The sequence below is a fragment of the Trifolium pratense genome, linkage group LG4 (assembly GCF_020283565.1).
Source record: "Trifolium pratense cultivar HEN17-A07 linkage group LG4, ARS_RC_1.1, whole genome shotgun sequence".
NCBI classification, from domain to species: domain Eukaryota; kingdom Viridiplantae; phylum Streptophyta; class Magnoliopsida; order Fabales; family Fabaceae; genus Trifolium; species Trifolium pratense.
The window spans coordinates 14,511,215-14,533,207 of NC_060062.1; the positions used below are offsets into that span (position 1 = coordinate 14,511,215).

At 33.0% G+C, this 21,993-nt stretch overlaps 3 protein-coding genes across 4 annotated transcripts; all 3 read left to right on the plus strand.

Annotated features, from left to right (window-relative positions):
- The first annotated feature begins 1,438 nt into the window (after positions 1 to 1,438).
- LOC123923717 (serine/threonine-protein kinase Nek5-like) lies at positions 1,439 to 7,362 on the plus strand. 2 transcript variants are annotated; one of them, XM_045976440.1, is made up of 15 exons: positions 1,439 to 1,925; positions 2,003 to 2,242; positions 2,376 to 2,442; positions 2,566 to 2,631; positions 2,971 to 3,017; positions 3,114 to 3,159; positions 3,317 to 3,397; positions 3,487 to 3,529; positions 3,624 to 3,673; positions 3,820 to 3,901; positions 4,006 to 4,055; positions 4,212 to 4,285; positions 4,551 to 4,602; positions 4,683 to 5,297; positions 5,450 to 7,362. In XM_045976440.1, the coding sequence occupies exons 2-15, from the start codon at positions 2,145 to 2,147 to the stop codon at positions 7,139 to 7,141; spliced, it is 3,063 nt and encodes a 1,020-aa protein (XP_045832396.1). In that variant the 5' UTR covers positions 1,439 to 1,925; positions 2,003 to 2,144; the 3' UTR covers positions 7,142 to 7,362. The 2 variants fall into 2 exon arrangements, with proteins under 2 accessions (XP_045832396.1, XP_045832395.1); XM_045976439.1 differs by having other exon boundaries at positions 1,514 to 1,925; positions 2,008 to 2,242.
- A 1,139-nt stretch (positions 7,363 to 8,501) lies between these two features.
- On the plus strand, positions 8,502 to 9,113 carry LOC123922154 (NDR1/HIN1-like protein 26). The gene has a single exon (XM_045974900.1). It carries the CDS (start codon positions 8,502 to 8,504, stop codon positions 9,111 to 9,113), a length of 612 nt encoding a protein of 203 aa, XP_045830856.1.
- Positions 9,114 to 14,717: 5,604 nt separating this feature from the next.
- On the plus strand, positions 14,718 to 15,670 carry LOC123921952 (NDR1/HIN1-like protein 1). The gene has a single exon (XM_045974697.1). The coding sequence runs from the start codon at positions 14,844 to 14,846 to the stop codon at positions 15,495 to 15,497; it is 654 nt and encodes a 217-aa protein (XP_045830653.1). The 5' UTR covers positions 14,718 to 14,843; the 3' UTR covers positions 15,498 to 15,670.
- The last annotated feature ends 6,323 nt before the right edge of the window (positions 15,671 to 21,993 follow it).

Consider the following 21,993-nt stretch of genomic DNA (forward strand, 5'->3'; position numbering starts at 1 on the left):
AGATTTCAATAGAAAAATTTAAATTAGTCCCTAATTATTTTATAAAAGTAATTTGGAATTTGGAAATTAGTCCCTAATTCATCCAAATTAGTCCCTAATTATAAAATACTTCCAATTATTTTAAAAGATGAATTATTTTATAATTAGTCCCTAATTATTTTATAAAATTATTTTATAATTAAGGACTAATTTTTAAAAATTCCAAATTAGTCCCTTTTAAAATTGTAGGGAATGATTTTTTCCATGTGTAAAAGTCACGTCAGCAGATTTGCACAGTCATATATCCTATTGTACACCTAGGGGGGTAAATGAGATAATCTATTTTTTGCAGGGGGTAAACAGAAAAAAATATTAGCAGGGAGTAAACGAAAATTTGCTTATTTTGCAGGGAGGTAAATGATCATTGACCCTTTAAAAAATATGAAGGACCAACTTTAAAATTTAGAAAAAATTTTATAAGAACCAATTTTACATTCACATTGTAATATAGTAAGGAAGAAATTTCAAAATTTTGTTATAGAAAAATTACTTCATAATTAGTTCTCATCATTTTAAAAATTCACCAAACTTAATCATCTAAACAATAGAATTTAAATGGAAGAATTTGAATTTCTCAAAAAAAAACTAAATTACCTCAAAATATTATCTCATTCAAACATACTCTTAATTTAATTTTGAAAAGATACACTCTTAATTTATACCTTCTGGACATTGTTGATACCCTCAAGAGTGAAGACACTTAAGGTCCACTCAAGGTCAAAAATTATTTAAGAAAGAGGAAGACGTTTCTTTTGTTCTTTCGAGGCATTCAGAAAAGATGTCATGTTACAAAGTTTCACCGCTTGATAGTGGTCACTAATTTCCATCAAACAATATGTAGGTTGTACAAAATATACATGAGCAATCATAAATCGAACTTCTAACCATCTGATAAAGACTCAAAATTCTTACCATTTATATATTTGCGATCTTAAATTAAACTCAATCGAGTGGAGATTATCTCCTATGACATTTCATGTCGTGTGGAATTTCATCCCTCCATTTTCTTTTGCACATTTTTTTTTTTAATTATTAAAAAAATATTCAAGACATATATTACTAGATATTATCATGACAACCTAACTTTAAACAAATTAGCTGACACTTATAATTTATTTTTGATTATGATACAATTATTCATCGTTTAACAACAAATACTTTTTGTCCGATAAGTGTAGCTCATATGGTAGCTACCAGGGATATTATTGGAATGGTCGGGGTTCGAACCCCGAATTTCATACTTCTCCACATTTAAATGTGTGAGAGTCTAGCCACTAGACTACGTAAAAAAACAAATAAATAAAAAACTACCAAATTATTATTTTTACTAAAATTACCAAAATTATGTAGTTGGCTTAAAGATTTGTCCAATATACTACATTAGAGAAATTCAATCCACAAACAGTTGGTGACATTTGAAATGTTACTCATTATGGAAAAATAAATAGATATACTGACAGTAGTATTTCATTTTCTCCCATGAAGTTGACATTCTTCATATTTCATTATCACATCATCAAACCAACATTGATGAATTATGAAGAAACAAGAACAACAAACAACATACTAAAATTACAGTATATAAAATAAATAACATTTAAAAAAACAAGAAAATGAAATAAAAACAACATACTAAAATTGAAAGGCCTTGAATTGAACCTAGTAGACCAGCTGTGACTGTCGGCGAATAACCAAGCACACCCATAAGCCCCCCTCTTCTTCTCTCTCTCTCTCTCTCTAAAAACTCTTCATTCAATTCAACTGTCACATAAGAGAGAGAAAGTGTTTTTTTTTTATGTGTTGGGTCTTGTTTTTTCTTAGCATTAGTAACAAAGATTGAAACTTTGAATCTTGGTAGTTGTAATTCTGTTGAAAAAACATCAAGGGTATGGTTTTTTTGTTGTTCATTGTTGAAATTTGAATGAAACAATAGAAGGGTAAGAATTTTTTTTTTATTGTGTAGTGTAGAAGCAATGTAGAAGAAGGTTATTTCAAGAGTTTGATGTGGAAAGTTAGGATTTTGAGAAGTGGGTAATGGTGTAAGATTGGTTACTAAAATTGGGTTTTTTCTGGTTTGGTGAATTGAGTTTTGTGGATTGAGAACAATGGAATCTAAGATGGATCAGTATGAGATCATGGAACAGATCGGTCGTGGTGCTTTTGGTGCTGCTATTCTTGTTAATCATAAAGCTGAGAAGAAAAAGTAATAGTCAACACTTTTTTTGGTTTTCAATTTCATTGATTGGTTTATTTTTTTGTGTTTATGAGAAATTTGATTTTGGGTAGGTTGATAATATTGATGATTTAAGCTTCTTTTTTTGTTCATTGTTTTGTAGATATGTGTTGAAGAAAATCAGGCTTGCTAGGCAGACTGAAAGATGTAGAAGATCTGCTCATCAAGAGGTGAGTTTTTTATTTTGTTTTTGTTTATAGGGTATCCTTTTTGTTGATTTGATTCATATACTTTGGAATATGCTTTTAATTTATGGTGGAGATTTAACTGATGTTGATTGATGTGGATTTTAGATGGCTCTTATTGCAAGAATCAAGCATCCTTACATTGTGGAATTTAAGGAAGCATGGGTTGAGAAGGTGAGAGACTTTCTTAAATATTCTTACTTTTGTTTCAACAATTTGTTACGGCTGCGATGTTGTTGGGGAGTGGAAGCCTCTAAAACCTTCATATTGTTGCCGTAATTACGGTTGTAGGATGCAATTTAGAACTCTCTTTGTGTTCTAAAATGAATTGGATCATGGTCTTAAATCACATTCGCAGTCATGCTGTGTTGAATCGCTGTCAAATTCAGCCTCGATTGAGGTGGCGTTATGGTGATGGAGACATAAAAATCTTGATGTCGCAGGCTTGTTTAAGAAAATACCAGATGGTGATTGTTTTCTTTTCTGCTAAGCTTATTCTACTTTGTGTTGTAGGGTTGCTATGTCTGCATTGTCACCGGATACTGTGAAGGTGGAGACATGTGAGTCTATGTTAATAACTATGAATTCACAGTTTCGTGTAAAAGTTCATAAATTTTATATCCCAAATTTCTCAAAGTTTGTCATATTTGTATCAGGGCTGAAACGATGAAAAAATTAAACGGCACTTACTTTCCTGAGGAGGTATTCTTTCCCTCCATTTATTAAATTTACTTGTTTTTCTCCTCAAATTTCTAATACATTTCACCCAATCCCATTTTTTGTTAACCTTTTTGCTTATGTATTTTTAAATGTTTAAAGTATGCAATGGCTCATAATGTAAGTTGTTGTAATTGTTCAGAAACTCTGCAAATGGTTCACTCAATTACTTTTGGCAGTAGAATACCTTCATTCGAATTATGTTTTACATCGCGACTTAAAGGTATACTTATACAAAGCAAAATATATGGCCTACATTCCTTTTCTTCGATACAAAATATATTAGGTCTGATTTGTTGACTCTTCTTACAGTGTTCCAACATCTTTCTTACAAAGGATCAGGATATTCGCCTTGGTGAGTTCATCTACCTTTTTAAATTATCGGACACAGATACTTATGTTTTCAACTTTTCATCCTAAAGTCGTCTCTATTTTTCTGGCATATATAGGTGATTTTGGTCTTGCTAAGACACTAAAAGCAGATGATTTGGCTTCTTCGGTATGTATGAAATACGGAATTTGTTTCTTTCTTCTTTAAAATCAAACTATTTCGTTAACCACAAGCTAACAAGTGCATTTCATTTATGTACAAATACCTAGTTACAAGATGTGGAAATAGTAATTGTTTTAAATGTTTCTATGCAGGTGGTAGGAACTCCGAATTACATGTGTCCTGAACTGCTTGCAGATATTCCGTATGGATTCAAATCAGATATTTGGTCCTTAGGTATATATTTTGTAAGAAAGCATCCGATACTTGAAGATCTTGTTTTTTTTTTGACAAAGAAAATTTTGTTTTTGTGCAACTGGAATTAATTTTTTTTTGTTCAGGCTGCTGTGTATACGAAATGGCTGCTCATCGCCCTGCCTTTAAAGCATTTGTAAGTTTCTTCCGACCTTTTTACTTTATATGTGATGTATGCTAGTTATGTGATTCTCTACATAATGTTCTATACATTTTTATGTACGTGAAGGTATCTCACTGTGTGTTATTTCTTATGTGTGTGTTTAACAATGCGTTGTAAATTTTGTTTCAGGATATGGCAGGATTGATAAGCAAGATAAATCGTTCCTCGATCGGCCCTTTGCCTCCGTGTTATTCCCCTTCATTGTAAGTCCCGAGCATCAGTACCCTTGACGAAATTAGATTTATGACTGCAAGATATAGTTGCCAGTTCGCACACATATATTTCCAATTTCTGCGAGAGTCACTTAACGACGTTGTTATAGGCCACATTTTGTTGCGCAACTTCAATTTTGTTTCCGTTGATTTTTATCATTTTTTTTAATTTAAACTATCCATCTAATAACTTGCTAGTTCAAATGCTATTTCACTCTCCAATCAAAATCATAAGTTGTTACTATTGTACATACAGGAAAATACTAATAAAAGGCATGTTGAGAAAAAGTCCTGAGCATCGACCAACAGTAAGCATCTCTTGAGAAGAATTTTCTTTTTCCAATTCGGAAATGATTTATTTACTATCACTGTTTTTCCTAAACAACAGGCATCTGAAGTTTTGAAGCACCCTTATTTGCAACCTTACGTTGATCAATATCGTCCATCTTTTGCTCCTCAAACAGCCTTTTCTCCCGAAAAACCAATTTCTGCTGTCAATGATACTAAAAGACGCATGGCTGAAAGTCAGAACAGTACTAGTTCAAGTAGTGACAAAGATAGTTTAATGTCAAATGACAGAAACATTGCAACAACAGCGCCGAAGTGTGATAGCACAGCCACAGATATGGATATTGATGATGATGGCTCAGAGAATCTCCAGGAGGTGATAAAATCATCTCATAATGAACAGCATTCTAATGTTGAATCTAAACTGCAGCCAAGAACAATCAGAAATATAATGATGGCATTGAAAGAAGGGAGAGGTAGAGAAGCTACTTCTCCGATGAGAGGTAGAGAAGTTACTTCTCCGATGAGAGGCAGTCGTGTAAAGGCTGGTGGAGTATCGACGCAGAAAGTAAATACAGACATGCCGTCTAAATTGCCTAAACCGACTTTCATTGCTCCGAGTTTGAAGCCTAATTTAGAGTCACCAACTGTTCCACTAAAGGCATCCCCTGATTCTTCGAAACGAATATATGGATCGCCTCATTCAAAGCTTCAGGTACATTACCTTCTGAAATTCGATTTAATTGGTATGCATTGTCAGCATACAGATTTTTTTACACTCAATTAATTATAATCGTCAGATCATTAAAAATGTTTGATTGGTTGTGATTCCTCATAGCATTTAAATTTATTTCAATGTACTGGCAGTTGCTGATGACAGAGCCGTCGCCAAAAGTTAAACCGAAACAAGATATGACTCCACCATCTGGTTCTATCAAACAACAAGGAGAAGGAGATGGAGTTCCTCCTAGGCCAAGGCAAAGAACTCCCCCGAGCTTACTTCGACGACCTACTTTTCCAGGACGAATGAGGCTTGCAGGGATTGATGTTCCAAATGCAGCGAACGATAGCGGGAAGCTAGGTCCAAGTAATATAGGGCAGGAGTCTGAGATGAGCCACTGTCAGTTGTTAAATGGAAACGTACCACGTATTTCTAGACCGTTTATTAGAGAACCTCAGAATGCTTTTGAAAGAAGTTCTAAAGGAATGCAAACAGACAGTAGTAATTCTGCCTCGTCTTCAGTTTCAATTCATGGATGTGAACTTGCTGATGATGCAACAACTTTTATTGACATGAGAGAACATACTCTTCCTGATCATGACAATGAAACAAATGTTGTCGGTGTTGAATCATATCCAGACCGCAGCTCGTCGACAACCTGTACACATTGTAAGATGGCTGAAGAAGTGTCAGAGGAAACCTGTGAAGTCACCATGAATTTTCAGAGTACTATTAGTAGTAATGAAAAAGTGAGTTCCAATTTAACTCTTGATCGCCCTGCTGAAAATTCTAAGGAAATGTTTGCTTCGGAATATAGTCATCCGAGAAATCAGACAACTACATCTACTGCTTCCGTGTGTGATAATAGATCTGTTGACCCGCCTGCTGAAGCGGCCGACGAAATCGAAGATCTTCGAGATATTTCCAAGGAAATGGATTTAACCAAGTCTCCCAAACATCCACCCTCAATTTCTGGAGAAAACGCTGTTTGTGAAGAAGTTGGTTCGGTAAACAAACTCAATAATAGGCCTGAAACTGTCACTGGTGATGACAAATTCACGGTGAAGGAGCGATTGTCGTTGGTCGCTGAAACTGATCCTATAACTACTGCTACTAAAATACCGAACCAGAAAGTTTCGCAAGAGAAAGGAACTGTCACGCAGAATCCAGCAGCACAAGAAAGGCCAGATACTAGTCATCTTCCTGCAGCCTTTGACGAAGTCATCCATGTTATTCGACATAGTAGTTACCGTGTTGGGAGTGATCAACCGGTAATGGAATCAGTCGAAATGGGGGTTCAGAATGTCGATGTTGGTAAGTTTATCAATGTTATGAGGGATGACATCGAAAAGAGAAACATAAGCTCTCCGATGACTCTTAAATCTTCGAGTTCCTCCGAATCCGCAAGCTTTAAATCTAGTATTTCTGATCAGTTGGAAATGAAAAACACAAACACAAGTTTCTCCGACGCTACGAGCTTGAAACCGAGCATTCCGGATCATCCTAGTCTTAAGGAACAAGAAGTGAGCAACACTGTTTCTTCAGTTTCAGAATCTGATTCATCCGAGCTTGGTAAATGCAACACTCCTACAACCGAAGACAAACCTCCGGTGAAGGAAATACTCGACGTGAAATCTTTCAGGCAGAGAGCCGAAGCACTTGAAGAGCTTTTGGAATTGTCTGCAGATTTGTTGCAGCAAAATAGACTGGAGGAACTTCAAGTTGTTCTAAAGCCATTCGGTAAAGATAAGGTCTCTCCGCGAGAGACAGCGATTTGGTTAGCCAAGAGTCTTAAGGGAATGATGTCTGAAGAAAACGGAGGACGCTGTTCATCATGAGGTATCTTAATTTTTACCTGATGAATTTGTTTTGTATTTGAATGTTTAAAATTTGGTTTTATAGTTCATAGGTATTCAAGCAGCACTTGAATTTTTAAGAGAAATGTTTGGCTTTGTTGCTGGTTCTTTTTCATCATTGTAATTCTTTCAGTACTTTTATGATGCTGTAAATAGTGATATCATACAAATTAATAATATCAATTTACGGTTAATTGTATGGACATCCTGAGCCTCGGCATATAGTTGTTAAATGTTAATGCATACCTTTCGCCTTCGATTTTGAGTTCCTTCTGAAATAATATCCGTGCCCTTAAATATCAGACCCTCTTGAAAAAATTTCTTGCTCGATTTTATAGTACACTTTTCATATTTTTACTGCATTATTTATTTATCGAAATATTCCTTAACTTTTGTGATTACTTGTGATTAAATGAAGTAAAGCAAAAGACATAAATATTTTACTTTCTAATGACAGAAAAAGAAACCACTCTTCCATTGGCAATCAGATACCAATGCATTATTGATTGATACCATAATTTTCAACAAAGCAGATGAATCTTTCTTAGAAAGAGATAAAGTAATAAACATAAAGGGACCTACTTTAGTTATAAAAAACAGGGTAAAATAGTGTTTACTCATGTAATGTTGGCGAATTTTGGTTTACCCCCTATAATATTTTTTTTTTCGATTACCCCCTTAATGTCGAGAGATACTACCCTTTTAGCCCCTCCAAATATGATAGCTTAAGATTCCTCATAAATGATGACGTGGCAATGTGGCATGCTTAGTGAAGGAGGTAAACCAAAGTTCGCTGACATTACAAGGGACACAAAGGACGGAATCTTAAGCCAACATATTCAATGAGGGGGTTAAAATGACAGAATTTTGACATTACAATGGAGTAATCGAAAAAAAATATTACATGAGGGTAAACCAAAATTCGTTAACATCACAGGGATAAACACTATTTAACTCTAAAAATAATATAGTTTTAAAGGAACCTACCTTAAAAGTGAATAGTTTCAAATCTTCCACCAAGTTTCCATGTTATGCAAAATTTTCCTAGGAAGTATCACAGCTATGATAATCATTCACATATGTACGCGTTTTCTTATCTTATTAAGTGTGGTTTCTATCTCCTCATTCAAATTTATGATACACTATACTTTTGAGCACTGCATCACCTTCATAAGAAAGACCTATACACTGGTTTTAAAGGATATATATAGCAACATCACTAGACCAAAATTGATCTTGGTTACTAGCTACTATACCTAGAATCATATCACTAATCACTAATAAGATAATAATAGCACAAGAATAAGATCTTCTGATACCGGCTTTGTTCGAAATAATGAACATGGAGCACCCTTCTACTAGAAATATCCTGTCAAGAAGTTCTGATACCGGGCGTCTAGCCTTGACAGTGGTATCCATCTTTGTCCTTTTAATGGCTGTTATTGGTATAGCTTGGTTTGTCATGCATCCGCACGACCCTAGTTTTGCAGTAACATCACTTTCTGTCTCGAACTTCACTGTATCGGATTCACAGATTACATCCATGTACGAGGTTAGACTAACCGTAACAAATCAAAACAAGAAAATCCAACTGATTCTCGACGATTTCATCGTGGTAATACTTTACAGTGAGGTCGTGCTCTCGATGGCCGAGGTGCAACAGCCTTTACTTTTGGTGAAGATGAGCAATAAGAGTGTGAATGTTGAGTTGGTAATGAAGAATTCAGTAAAGTTGGTGCAAGAGAATCTAGTTAAGGAGTGGAATAAAGGGGTGGTGAATTTTGATGTTAAGATGGTTGTTAGAGTTAGATTTGAAGCTGGAATATGGCCAAGTAAGGAAAAAATATTGTGTGTTTATTGTGAGGAATTGGATGTGGAATTCTATTCTCCAAAAAATACTGGAAAACTTACGGGAATAGGGAAGAATTGTCACATAGTTGATGCTAAACCATAGTTAATCATTGAAGATTTCTTAATTGCAAGAGGAATGTTGTTATTAGATGATATTGTCTGTTATTGTTGTTGTAACTTGTAGCCTCAATTTTTCAGTCAATTGCGCAACGATACACGAAGATAGTTTGTGTAACGTAGAAGGCACCACGTTATGTTACGTAAGTACAACTCAGATGGTAACAAGTTGTGGGGGTATTTGATATACTTCGGGTGCGGATTTTAGTTTAGTCCGTGTGAGTATATGTAGTTGAGAATTGGATCTCTTTTAAAAGTTTTAATGGTTGAATTAATTTAACAGTCGAAATTCACTAACGAGACAGGACAGACCCTAGAATTAGATACAAAAAGTTAGAATAGGCAATTCCTAAGGAAGACACGCTTCATGCAAGATTTATAATGAAACTTACGTATAATTTATCAATTACGGAATTCCAGACTTGACTAATTCGAATGTTTGATTAATATCATTTCTCTCAAAAGATCTGTCATTTCTAGATAAGTAGTTGAACTTGATTTGGTATATTTCATTAAGATCAAACTATATGTGTGTCCAAAAAATAAAATCAAACAATATGAATTAGATAAATATCCATATTAACCAGAGTACACACCCAAAACTATACTAAATATTCATCATCTCATTGAGATAAAAACCATCTAAAACATAATTATAAGTTATAACAGAATACTAATTAACCTCTTAACAGAATACCTAACAGAAAACCATCTAATCTAAAACATATAACAGAAAAGTAGTTAAGTGGTTCTCACAGATATAAACATAATTAAATATATAAAATTTTTGGAAAAAAATAAAAAAATCTGAACTCAATTCCTCTGATTATAAAAGCATTCACACATTATCTTCAACTTGATTAGTTTAATCTTGAAAGAACTTCTTTCAATTCTGTTATCTTCTTCTCTTCATCACATTCTCACAAAAAATCTTTCAGCCATGAAAACCAACAAAGAAGCATCTCTTTACACCATTGATCTTGATGATTCATCTTTGAATCAAGCTTATGCTACAGCAACTGCATTATTTGCAATTCTTGGTGAATGGATGATCTTATTTCTCACATGTTCGATCGCGTTGTTTTTCATTCCTCTAACTCCTTCTTTCACACTTCATTCAACAACTTCAACAGTTCTCAATGTCACTAATGGGAAAACCTTCACAGCCAACTTAGGTATCGAGTTTCTTGCGGAAGACTCCAACACTATTGGAAGCACCATTTACTATGACTCTCTTCATCTTTCGCTATTCCACCGTCAAGAAAAGCTCTCAACTTTCTCTCTACCAGAACCTTTATTCTACAATGAACCCGCGAAAGATTTGACTCAAGAAGCAAAGTTTCGTAACGTGTCTATGATGATCGATGAATGGAGGAACATTCATGGTCATGGAGAGTCTTGCGGGTTTGTGTATTTGGATTTACGGTTTAGTGCTAATGCGAGATTCGCCCAACCAATGTGGCCGGTTATGAAGGACAAGTTAGAAGGTAATTGTGGAGAAGTGAAAGTTGAAATGTGTCCTTCGAGTACAAGCACCGTCGTTGTTAACTCGTTTCTTGCATCGTGCGATGTTTATAGTGATTTGGTCACTACGGTTCGGATTGCATTGTTTGGAATGTTGATCTTTCTTCTTGTAATTGCTGTGGCTGTTCCACTTCTTGTTGAGCATTTCTTCTGCTCTACCACTTTTTCTTGAATTTTAAGTTTCACTTTCTTGTTCTTCAAGAAATTGTAAATTTTGTTTCTTTCATTCTTTCATGGATTTCAGTTCCATGTATTGTGTTTAGCTTTTCAGATTTTTTCTTTTAATCATAAAAGTGTAATAATATGTAACACTTGCATGATTAAAAGAGTGTTGTATATGAGTTTGTTCAAAATGGAATAATACAATGCAATTTTCTTCCATGTTTCATTGTTTTCCCTTCAATTCAATAGCTTTTTTAATTTTTTAAAATTATTATTGTTTTAGTATGATTCTATGAATATTTGTGTTGTTTTATTTTTTAAGCTTCTGCTATTCTTCTAAATGGAAGGTGAAAAAAGATATACCTGATTGGAAGAAATAGCCAAATGCTCACAATGATAAATAACTTGGTTATGGAATAAGAAATTGTTTCTAAATTTCATTCATTTACTTGTGCAGTAGTTATATATTCATAATCCTACTAATCACTATATTGATAAATGTAAATAAATTATTCAATCTCTCATGTGTAGAAAATATTTCTAAAATAGAACTAGTTTCAAGATATGTGCATTCGCACGGGTCATTGACTTTTATTCGATATTTAAGTTTGTCATTTATACTCACTTCTCATGTTTCGGTTACTTTGGATGATGCGGATAACCTTATTTGGCACCCTCAGGTTCCTTTGAAGGTTTCCATATTCGCATGGCGTTTATTGCGTGACAGGTTGCCTACGAGAGTAAATCTGGTTACTCAAGGCGTTTTATCTTCTACAGCTCACTCTTGCGTTTTTGGATGTGGAGAGGCCGAGTCAGCTTATCATTTATTCATCTGCTTGGGATCTAGTGTGATCGTGGATTGGTATCTCTTCGGTGGAGTTCACTACTCTGCGTGACCATTTTGTTCAGTTTGTTCTTTCAGCAGGTGGATCTCGCGCGCGTCGATCATTTTTACAGCTTATTTGGCTCGCTTGTGTTTGGGTTGTATGGACGGAGCGAAACCATCGGTTGTTCACAGGATCAGAGGACACACCCCATATTTTGTTGGACAAGATCAAGCTTTTCTCGTTTAGGTGGTTGAAGTCGACGAGTGTTTCGTTAGCTTATAACTATCATAGCTGGTGGTCTAGTCCTATGATTTGTTTGGGCTTTGTAGGATGTGTTTATGATTTTGTGTTTTTGACACTTTGTAAACTTTTGTAGCTTATCTTTGTACGTCTTGTGCTGGGAAGGCTGTAGTGTTAATATATATCATTTTAGCTTTTTCAAAAAAAAAAAAGTTTGTCATTTATATTATGGTAGAAAATTTATTTAAAATAAAATATTAAAAATTTGTTATATAATATTGTTAAAATATAAGTAAAACTATTGTACTATTTTTTGTAAAATTTATTAAATGAATAAATTTGATTATAATTATCAATGATAAATTATACAATTTTTTATGTATCCGTCACAAATAATAGTCCCGTGTGTATTTTTTAATAAAAAAAATTAGAAATTTGATTATGAATATTTAAGATAATTTAGTAAATTTGATAGTAATTAAATTTATTGTATTATTATTATATTATTATTAGTTAATAGTATATTGTTTATTTTATTTTTTTATGAAAAATATTGTTTATGTTTCTATTTCTATATTCCTAATTTTATGCATATTCATCTTATTTTTTTTATAATTTTTTTTGTTAACTATTTTTTTTAGTAGATTATTGAGTTGATGATTTTAATCTGTTTTGTTGCTATTTTTATGAGTAAAGATTGTTCTGTTTTGTTCCAATCTATAATATCTTTTGTTTCTATTTCTAAGCATATTATTTTTTTTTATTTATCTTATATTCTTTCTATATATATTTTTTTTAATGAAATTACAGTGAAGAATATAAAATTTGCAACGTGGTTAAAAATAATAAGAATAAATTAGTAACATTGGTGGTAATCGATTTTAATATATTATACTAATAGATATGAAATTAAACACGGGAAGAAAAGGCTCGCTTCTAACAACTTGATCTTCTAGTCTTGTACCAAAAAGAAAACATGATCTTCTAGTCAATGTGAAGTCAACAAGAAATTAAGGCCAAACATTTTTTTTGTTTACCTGAAAATCTACGACCTCTAGCAAACTACCTAAACCCCTCACCAATAGATCAAATATAGTAGATTAAAGCGAAATAAGTTTTATTCAAGTAATTGAGCGTTGTCATCCGGTCAAGATCTGGTCATTGTGGTATCAAAAGTCAACACTTTTTTCCTCTCAGCAAGACCAAACTCTATAAAGAAAGAAGGGGGGAGAGAGAAAAATATATAAGTCCAAGTCTATGAAACATTGAAATACCACCCTCTAATTATCAAGCCTCTACGATTCAATCTTATATCCTCTGAAGATTTTCCTTGCTTATCAGCTTATCCATAAGTCATCATCCTAATGATCAAATTATTAGAAAAATTGAATGCCTAATACCTAGAAAACTAAATATTTTATGACATATTAGTATAATGAGAAGTTAACAATTAACTTCCATGAAAAAGAAAGAAAATAAAGGATCAAAATACAAAAGATAAATGAAATATTCATAAAAAGTTTAGAACATATGAACAATTCAATGAATATGATGCGAAATCAATCAAACTATTGTGATAACACTTGAATTAATATAGGATTCAATTGTATTATCCTCGCAACAAGTAATTATCCTTTAAATAAGATTTATCATCCATTTGGTTGGAAGATAAGAAAATGAGAACCAAGGAAAATACGGAAACAATTTGGATTTTATATCTTCCTATGCAACTTATTCCAAGGGTAATATACAAAAATATATTTTAAATTATCATGTTTTAATTTTTCTTAATAAGTGTGATTTTGTTTCTTCCATTATAATTTGGGAAGGATGAAATATTAATGTACTTCATCCGTCCCAAAATAAATGACATATTTTTGACTTTGTGTATTATTAATATGATCTACTCTGACCATATTTTTTTACTAATATATAAATGAAAATATTAACATATGAGATGTTATTTGATTTATCTCGATAAATATTTTCAAAATATATATTTTTTTTATAATTTTTAATAAAATACTATAATTTAAAGTTGTACATTGACAAACATAATGGTGATCAATTAAGTCATTTATTTTGGGGCGGAGGGAGTATTTTTTTTGGTCTAAACAACTATTTTTTTTTTACGGATGGTCAACAACTATTGAGATCTGTGAATGGAGCCATAGATATTTTGGCTAGATCGGAGAGCAGTACACCATAATTGGCATTTGTTGCCCCATACTTTCCAATAATTATTTTAGGGCCCGCCACTGTCTTCACATAATTACGATTCACATGTGTATGCACTATGCAACAGTATTGTACCTTTGTTTTCTTCCATTAACCTGTTTTCCTACCCCCATATTAATCTTTAATTTGATTTTCACCAATGCAAAGTCCTCTCAATTTAAATTTTAATTATTCACATTTTCGTGAGGATATCTAGGGATTTTAGTTCGAACTCTAATATATTCGTGTGTATTTTTTTTTTTTTCACCATCAGTATCCGATCCATTGAATTACCTAATTTTGTTCGGAGGTCATTTCTGACATCTAATACACTCATATGTTATTACTAGTGGTTAATTTATCTCCTATCAGCTGATTTATAACAAAGATCCATATATTATTCACTAATCGACTTGACGACTTCAACTTTTTATTTTATAAGTTAGACGAAATGATAAAGTCATTATAAACTCAGATACAAGTGAGGGAACTCTGATCATGACTTCCGGTTAACAATTTTGATACTTTTACCGGTTGAGCTATGACTCCAACTCAATTTTGTTGAAAATCAATTTTATCTTTTTCCCTTTACCTCTCTCTATATAAAGGCATACATTGTGCTAGCGCTAGAAACATTTTCTAAATTTGGAGAATAGAGATTTCAACACAACCACACAAGCAACTCACACCATTTACATTTTCTAAGCTTGCATAGTTGAGCAATTAATTATAGCAACCACCACACCATGTCCATAAAAGAATGTGGCCACCACGACGATGAAGGCCGCGGCCTCCTCCGCCGCATAATCGCCGCCACTGCCTTCATTTTCCTAATCCTCCTAACCATTTTCCTAATATGGATCATCCTTAGACCAACAAAACCACATTTCATAATCCAAGATGCAACAATTTACACTTTCAACATCTCATCACCAAATTCTTCACCATTTCCTATTCCAAACACACTAACCCTCACAATGCAAATCACACTCTCAACTCACAACCCAAACAAAAGAATAGGAATTTACTATCAAAAACTTCACGTGTATGGTTCTTATAAAAACCAACAAATCTCACTACCAACTTCAATTCCTGATACTTACCAAGGTCATAAAGATTTTACCATTTGGTCGCCGTTTATTTACGGTGTTGGTGTTCCGGTTTCGCCTTTTACACTTAGCTCAATGCAACAGGATCAGAATAACGGAATGGTTTTGGTTAACGTCAAAATTAACGGAAGGGTTAAATGGAAGGTGGGAACTTGGATCTCTGGGAGGTACCATCTTTTTGTTAATTGTCCTGCTTATGTTCGGTTCGGTGGTGATCGGAATAACGGCGTCGGAGTTGTTGCTCCGGCAGTTAAGTTTCAGCTTTTGCAAAAATGTAAAGTTGATGTTTAGTTTTTTTTGTTGTTTTTGTTTACTGTGTTAGAATTGTTAGTTCATGCTTATTTTGCTCCACCATATGTAACTTTTTGCTGTTCACGAATTTCTTGAGTGCTATCTTCTATTTCTTATAGTTTCACTCTAATACAAAGTAAAAATTAGTATAAAAAGTTGAGTTATTTTTTAATATGAGTCAAATATATCAAAATAAATTTATCAATTTTTATTTGTATTTGAGATCAGAGGATTACATTTTAGTCTTTTTTTTTTATCAAGTAATATAGTGGATATAAAGTGGAAACAAATATGTTCTAGTTACTGCATCACGCAATAACTGTTTTTGTCCGTCCAATTCTATGGGTAAGAAATGATTTTTGAATGTTTGATTTAGACCGTCCAATCTCAAATCAATGATTATTATGTGTGGAACCGTGACATTTCTTAGGCATGAAATCCAGATCCCTAAAAAGTTTACCTCTTAAAATAAATAAGCATAAAGGATATAAACAGAGTGTTCGAGATTCAAATACCAATCTTTACATATATGACACAATATTGTTGTCATTTATTTAATTGGAGCAATTTATCAGATATATGACCCTACTTAAGCTTTATATGAAATGATGAAATTGCATGAAATTTCAATTTTTTTGTTTTTATTGTCGACATTGTCATGGTACATGTCTTAACTCTTAATTAGCTGTATGATTTTTATATAGACGAATTCTTTGCTACACGCCGACACTAGAATTTTTATTTTTTACTATGCCGACACTAGAGTTTTACTGCATAGGTTGTAGATAAAGTTTTTTTTTTGGTACATAGGTTGTAGATAAAGTTAATTCAAAACTTATAGTATAAATTGTAAACCAACATTGGATCCTTTAATATGTAGGAAAAAATAATGAGAAGTCTAATCTCATTGTACCTTGTCCGTGTACAAACGTTGCGATTCCAAAATTGAAATAGAAAACGGGAGTCAATTTTTTGGACATATATTTAAGGAGAATGTTAACTTGTGCCCTTAAGGGCACATGTTTAGAAGATAAATATGGAAAAAATTTATTGTACTTGTGGTGTATTCAATTATTTAAACATTAAATTTTTTGTATCATTAAATGCTATATTTCTATTTTTAGGTAGCTTAACATGTGCCCTTAGGGCACAAGTTAACATTACCCTATATTTAATAGTACTCCTATTAATTAGTTTCATCAATGCTTCCATAGCTTTAGGATCATGTCCTTAGATTATACAACAAAATCTACATTGATCACATTCATAACCTTAGTATACTGGTGTATTTAATGTTTATTTAAATTTAAATTTTAGGGTGATGACAAATTGTCTCACTGGTTTGCTTTGTTGTATTTTTCTCTTGTTATATTTTTCCATCCTTATATGGGCTCTAGCGTTAGTTAGAACAAAAATTACTCACAATTAACGATAAGTATGCGTGAGAATTTAGGTTTAAATTTCAATGGTTCAATATAATAAAAAACAATACTCCCTCCGTCCCATTTTATTAGATTTCATTTGACTAAATGTATTGTTCATATGTCTTGTTTTGACCGTATTTTTTTAAAAGTATATAAATGTAAATATTATCATATAAGATCTTGTTTGATTCGTTTCGATGAATATTTTTAAAATATCAAATTTCTATAATTTTTACTAATATAGAATTAAACATATTCGTAATCAAAATTATGTATTGGCATACGTGCAGTGGTCAATAAAATCTTATATTTTTGGACAGATGGAGTAGTAAATTACTTCAAGTAGTAATAGTTTTAGTCTTCTTATGAAAAATGGTTAGGAGGGAAAAATTCACATGATGTGCTCTAGAGATTATCCGATGAAGATTAATCAGCGTTAAATAAAGGTAGAAACTTTATACCTATATCATGGTAATAAAAAAAATTACTACTTTTGTCCTAAATTATAAGGTTTTTTTTTTACAGAAAATTTATAAATTATAAGTTGTTTTTGGTCATCTCACATAAATTAAAAAATGTAATTAATTTTAGACTTAATGACTACTTGGGTTGGGCCACCCTTGTTGTCGGCCCAGTCTGCCAACAAGTCTTCGAAAATTGCTCTTGAAGCCCTCAATATTGTCTTAGGCACCCCAAAAATCCCAAAATACCCCTGGATTTGGCCTCAGGCCCCCAATAACTTGAAGTCGGGTTGTAGAACCCAAAACGCTAAACACATAAATCAATTCCCTTGCGAACAAAACAGAGTTGTTGTTGTTGTTGTTGTTTACCCTGCAAACAAAATCAATTTCTTTCATCCTCGATTGGTTGTTGTTGTTCACCCTGCTGTAGTTGTTGTTGTTCATCTTCATCTTTCTTAGATCCGATCTTCCTTAGACCCGGTTGCTATCGGTTTCTGATCTGACGCTTCAATTCGTTTCTATTCTTTATTAATCATATGAGATTGATTGGTTTGGATGATCTTTGTTTTATTGAGGTAGTTCTGCTTGTTGTTTGAATGTTTTATCAATGGACATAAAGGAATCTACACAAGTAACACTGAATGGCATAAGATGAAATAAATTATTGGTATCTTACATCATATAGGCATATTATTGATGGAAATACACAGACCAAGGCAGCTAAAGGAGATTAGCAAAACACTCCAAGGCTATGTTAAAGCTACTCCTGCAGATAATACTTCCTAATTTGAAACAACAAATGAATCTTGAGATGGTCAAGAACTTAATAACAGCTTCATTTCAACTGAACTGTGACCAATTTTCTAGCCACATTTACCTCTATCCATCTTCCAGCATTAGCATAAAAACGTAAATTCCACTTTGAATAGGTACCAGTTCTGTCGATCATTACTTTCACAGTTCACTTGAACCATGGAACACTCCATCAAGTTAGTTTCTCTCTTCATTCAACTTTAATTATGAACATCTTTGTTTCAATTCTCTTTTTACCATTCCTTCATATATAACTAAAACATACTGTAATTTAAAAAGAAAAATACATTATGAGAGAATTTTTTTTTTTTTTTTTTTGAAAAACATTATGAGAGAAGTTTGAAAGAGAGAAATCTGAAAATTTTAAAGGGAGAATTATTATTATTTTTTTTACGAAAGAGGGAGAATAGTTGTGTAGTAATGAAATAGGAAGTGAGGAATATATAGATCAAGAAAAAAATAGTCGTTGCTCATTCTGGGTTACTTGTTGGCGGCCAAACCGCCAAGAAGTGAGTAGTCAATTTTTGTTGTTTTCTTTTCCGACTCCCGTGATTCTTTTATACCTCCCATTATTCCAATTTTTTCCTTGCAGAAAAATTCGGTTCACAGAAACCGAATTTTTTCTAGTGCAAATCAGAGTAAATTTCGGTTTTTAGAAACCGAAGTTTTTGTAAGGGCAAAATTGAAAATTCAGGAGTATAAAAGAAACACGGGGGTTGGAAATTTCATCTCAATTTTTTTCAAACACTCAGCACTTATTAGCGGCTAAAGCCCTTGCAATGTGTTGGGCCAACCTTGTTGGCGGCCCAGTATGCCAACAAGTCTTCCATCGACATTTTTGCTTGAGATTTATTTTTGTCACCCTACTGATTCTGGGGCTTAGGTCAGGGAATTACCAGACTACCCATGTCCGCGACTTAGGTCAAAGAATCTTCTTTGGAGCTTAGGTATCAGGTGTGTATTTTTATTTACCAGCTGGGGGTACACACCCTATCAAACCACCCTATTACGTTTTGTTGTCGGCCACTTAGGTAGCAGACGTACATTTGACAGAAAAATAAACAAAATAACATAACATCATATATAACAGAAATAACAATAGAATTGTATCAAATTTTTATTACAAAACAAACATCATATTATTACATTGTGATTCGTTACATAATTTTCAGTTGAAAGAAATACAAAAAGAAAAAACCGATTAATCATAATGATCCAACTTACATTGTGATTCCTTACATGATAAACTTACATTAGAAAAAAAAATACATCATAAACCATTATATGATAAACTTACATTAGACAAAAAAAAATTACATCATAATAAAAAAAAAATTAGACAAAAAAAAATTATCAACCACTCACTAACAAAAAAAAAAGTTGAGGACATAACACCTGCCAACATTTATCGACCACTTGCATATCATTAGATTAATGCAGATAGCTAGGTGGTGTGAAGGGAAAATTTTAGCGGGGTTATGTGTTTCGACTAATCATACCGTACCCAATAAAATTACATTTGACAAAAAAAATTACATCAAAACTATAATATAAATAGTAAAGACCAAAAGGAATGCGGTGACAATTTTTTAACAATCAAAATAGGTAATGTTGATTTTGGTGTCAAAAAAAATTAACAACCAATCAGTTGAGGTTGTTCGAACGTAGAGATTGGACAACAAGTGCAACTGTTTTTCCATTATCATCACATTCTCCATTATTTGGTCCGTACCTCTGTTTCGACTACTCTTACCGTACCTAAATATTGGGACACCAAAGTTTCCCGTCGAATACCATACTACACCCAACCATGATTACTAAACAACACTGGTAGGTGCGGTAAGATTAGTCGACAGAAAATTATGCGGCCACTTAGGCACGAATGATAAAAACTAAATACTATAGACAGTTAAAAAAAATTGGCAGAAGAAGAAGAGTGAGAGAAGTGTTTGTGATTTTTGCTCACTAAAGTGTTCCTTTTATAGCCATTATGGCCGCACCTGTGACCAATTAAAATTGGGCACGTGGCAGGCCTTTGACTGGGTGGGGGAAATTGACCACCGACAGTTCTGCGACTTAAGTAGCGGACGTCATTTGACAGATAGCAGAAGAAACAGATTCAGTAGTATTGAACAAGTTGCAAAGTTGCAAGTCAAATATATATATATATATATATATATATATATATATATATATATATATATATATATATATATATATATATATATTTCATTAACACGATAGACACAAAATTACATCAATTTTAATATTTCGTCCAAATCATCTTGCTCTTATTGAATAAACTACCTAGCCCCCTCTCGTGAAATTTTGTCCCCGTAAAATTGAATGATGGTGGCTCATCGTCTTGCTCCTCCTATCATCCACCGGTTCAGTAGTATAGAACAGTCTCATTTGTTATGGGAGAGTTCCATTTGTGTTACCCTGAGTGTAATTGTGGTAGAATCCATTTCGACTAATCTTATCGTACCCAATTTGAACACAACAAGTCGTTCGTCGGAGGTTAGCCGACGAAGGACCGTGCGACAATTTACATTTCAAGTGAGAAAATTTAAACAAACTAAGCAAAAAAAAATGTAGGAAAACCTAAGTGGGAGAGGTGTGTGCCTTTAATTTTCTGAAGGTGGCTATTTATAGGCATTTTGGCCGCACAAAGGGCCAATTAAAATGAAGGGGCTTTTGACCACCGACTGTTCCGCGACCTAGGTAACGGATGACAAGGGTGATATTTCTAAAAAATTACTCATTTTATAACGTTCACGATTTAAGTAGTAGAAAGATAAAAATAAAAATGCATACGCGTGAACTAGTAGGATGGAAATCTCTTTTTGCTTTCCCACCTTTTTTAAATGGAGTAATCAGTCAATTTAGTCCCTAAACTATCACTCTCTCACCAACTTAGTCCCTAAACTATTAAAACCAACTAAAAAGTCCCTAAACTATATTCACATCCTTCAATTTAGTCCCTAAACTATTAAAACCAACTAAAACGTCCCTAAACTATATTCACATCCTTCAATTTAGTCCCTCGGTTAACTTTTCCGTTAAGTGATTGTTAGTAGTCCCTAAACTATAAAAAATACTTCAATTTAGTCCCTAAACTATCTTTAAAAACAACAAAATAGTAACAACACTGCTAAATCATTACTGCTAAATCAAATTCATTTTTAACATAATTCATTACTGCTAAATCATCCTTTGTCTCGTTCACTACCTAGTAACAACACAAATTCGTTCACTACCTAGTAACAACACAAATTCATTACTGCTAAACCAAATGAAACATTACTGCTAAATCAACAAAAACCAAAAAACAAACTTAACCATAATTTAAACCATAAACCATAATCTTCATTACATTAATCAACTAAACCATAATCCATCAAATTCATTACATAAGTCAACAAATTCATTATCCATCAAAATAACTAACTAAATCACAATCCATAGTTAACTAAAGAACAATATTAATCATAAACCATAATTTCATTACTAGAAAACTAGCATGCATCATTACAAAAAACCAAATATTATAAGCAACAATCAAAAAAAGCACTAAGTAGAAGGTCCTTCATTGCGTGATCCTCGACTTAATCCTGGAGTTGGCATGAAAAACGTACCTTAAAACAACGACGACAACCGGAATTGGAGCGTATAGGTGGCGCTAGGGTTTTCAGATTGAGATGATTTGAGAGAGTTGATCGAGAAGAGAGATATAAGCGTAAAAGTAGCTTTTGAATTTTAGGGTTTTAAAGAACAGTTAAAGGACAATATAACGGA

Excerpts from the sequence above, each read along its gene's own strand:
- LOC123923717 (XM_045976440.1), top strand. The coding sequence starts at position 2,145 with ATGGAATCTAAGATGGATCAGTATGAGATCATGGAACAGATCGGTCGT. Across the intron at positions 3,160-3,316 it reads GCACTTACTTTCCTGAGGAG|AAACTCTGCAAATGGTTCAC; the intron begins GTATTCTTTCCC and ends GTAATTGTTCAG. Across the intron at positions 4,286-4,550 it reads CCGTGTTATTCCCCTTCATT|GAAAATACTAATAAAAGGCA; the intron begins GTAAGTCCCGAG and ends TTGTACATACAG.
- LOC123922154 (XM_045974900.1), top strand. The coding sequence starts at position 8,502 with ATGGAGCACCCTTCTACTAGAAATATCCTGTCAAGAAGTTCTGATACC.
- LOC123921952 (XM_045974697.1), top strand. The coding sequence starts at position 14,844 with ATGTCCATAAAAGAATGTGGCCACCACGACGATGAAGGCCGCGGCCTC.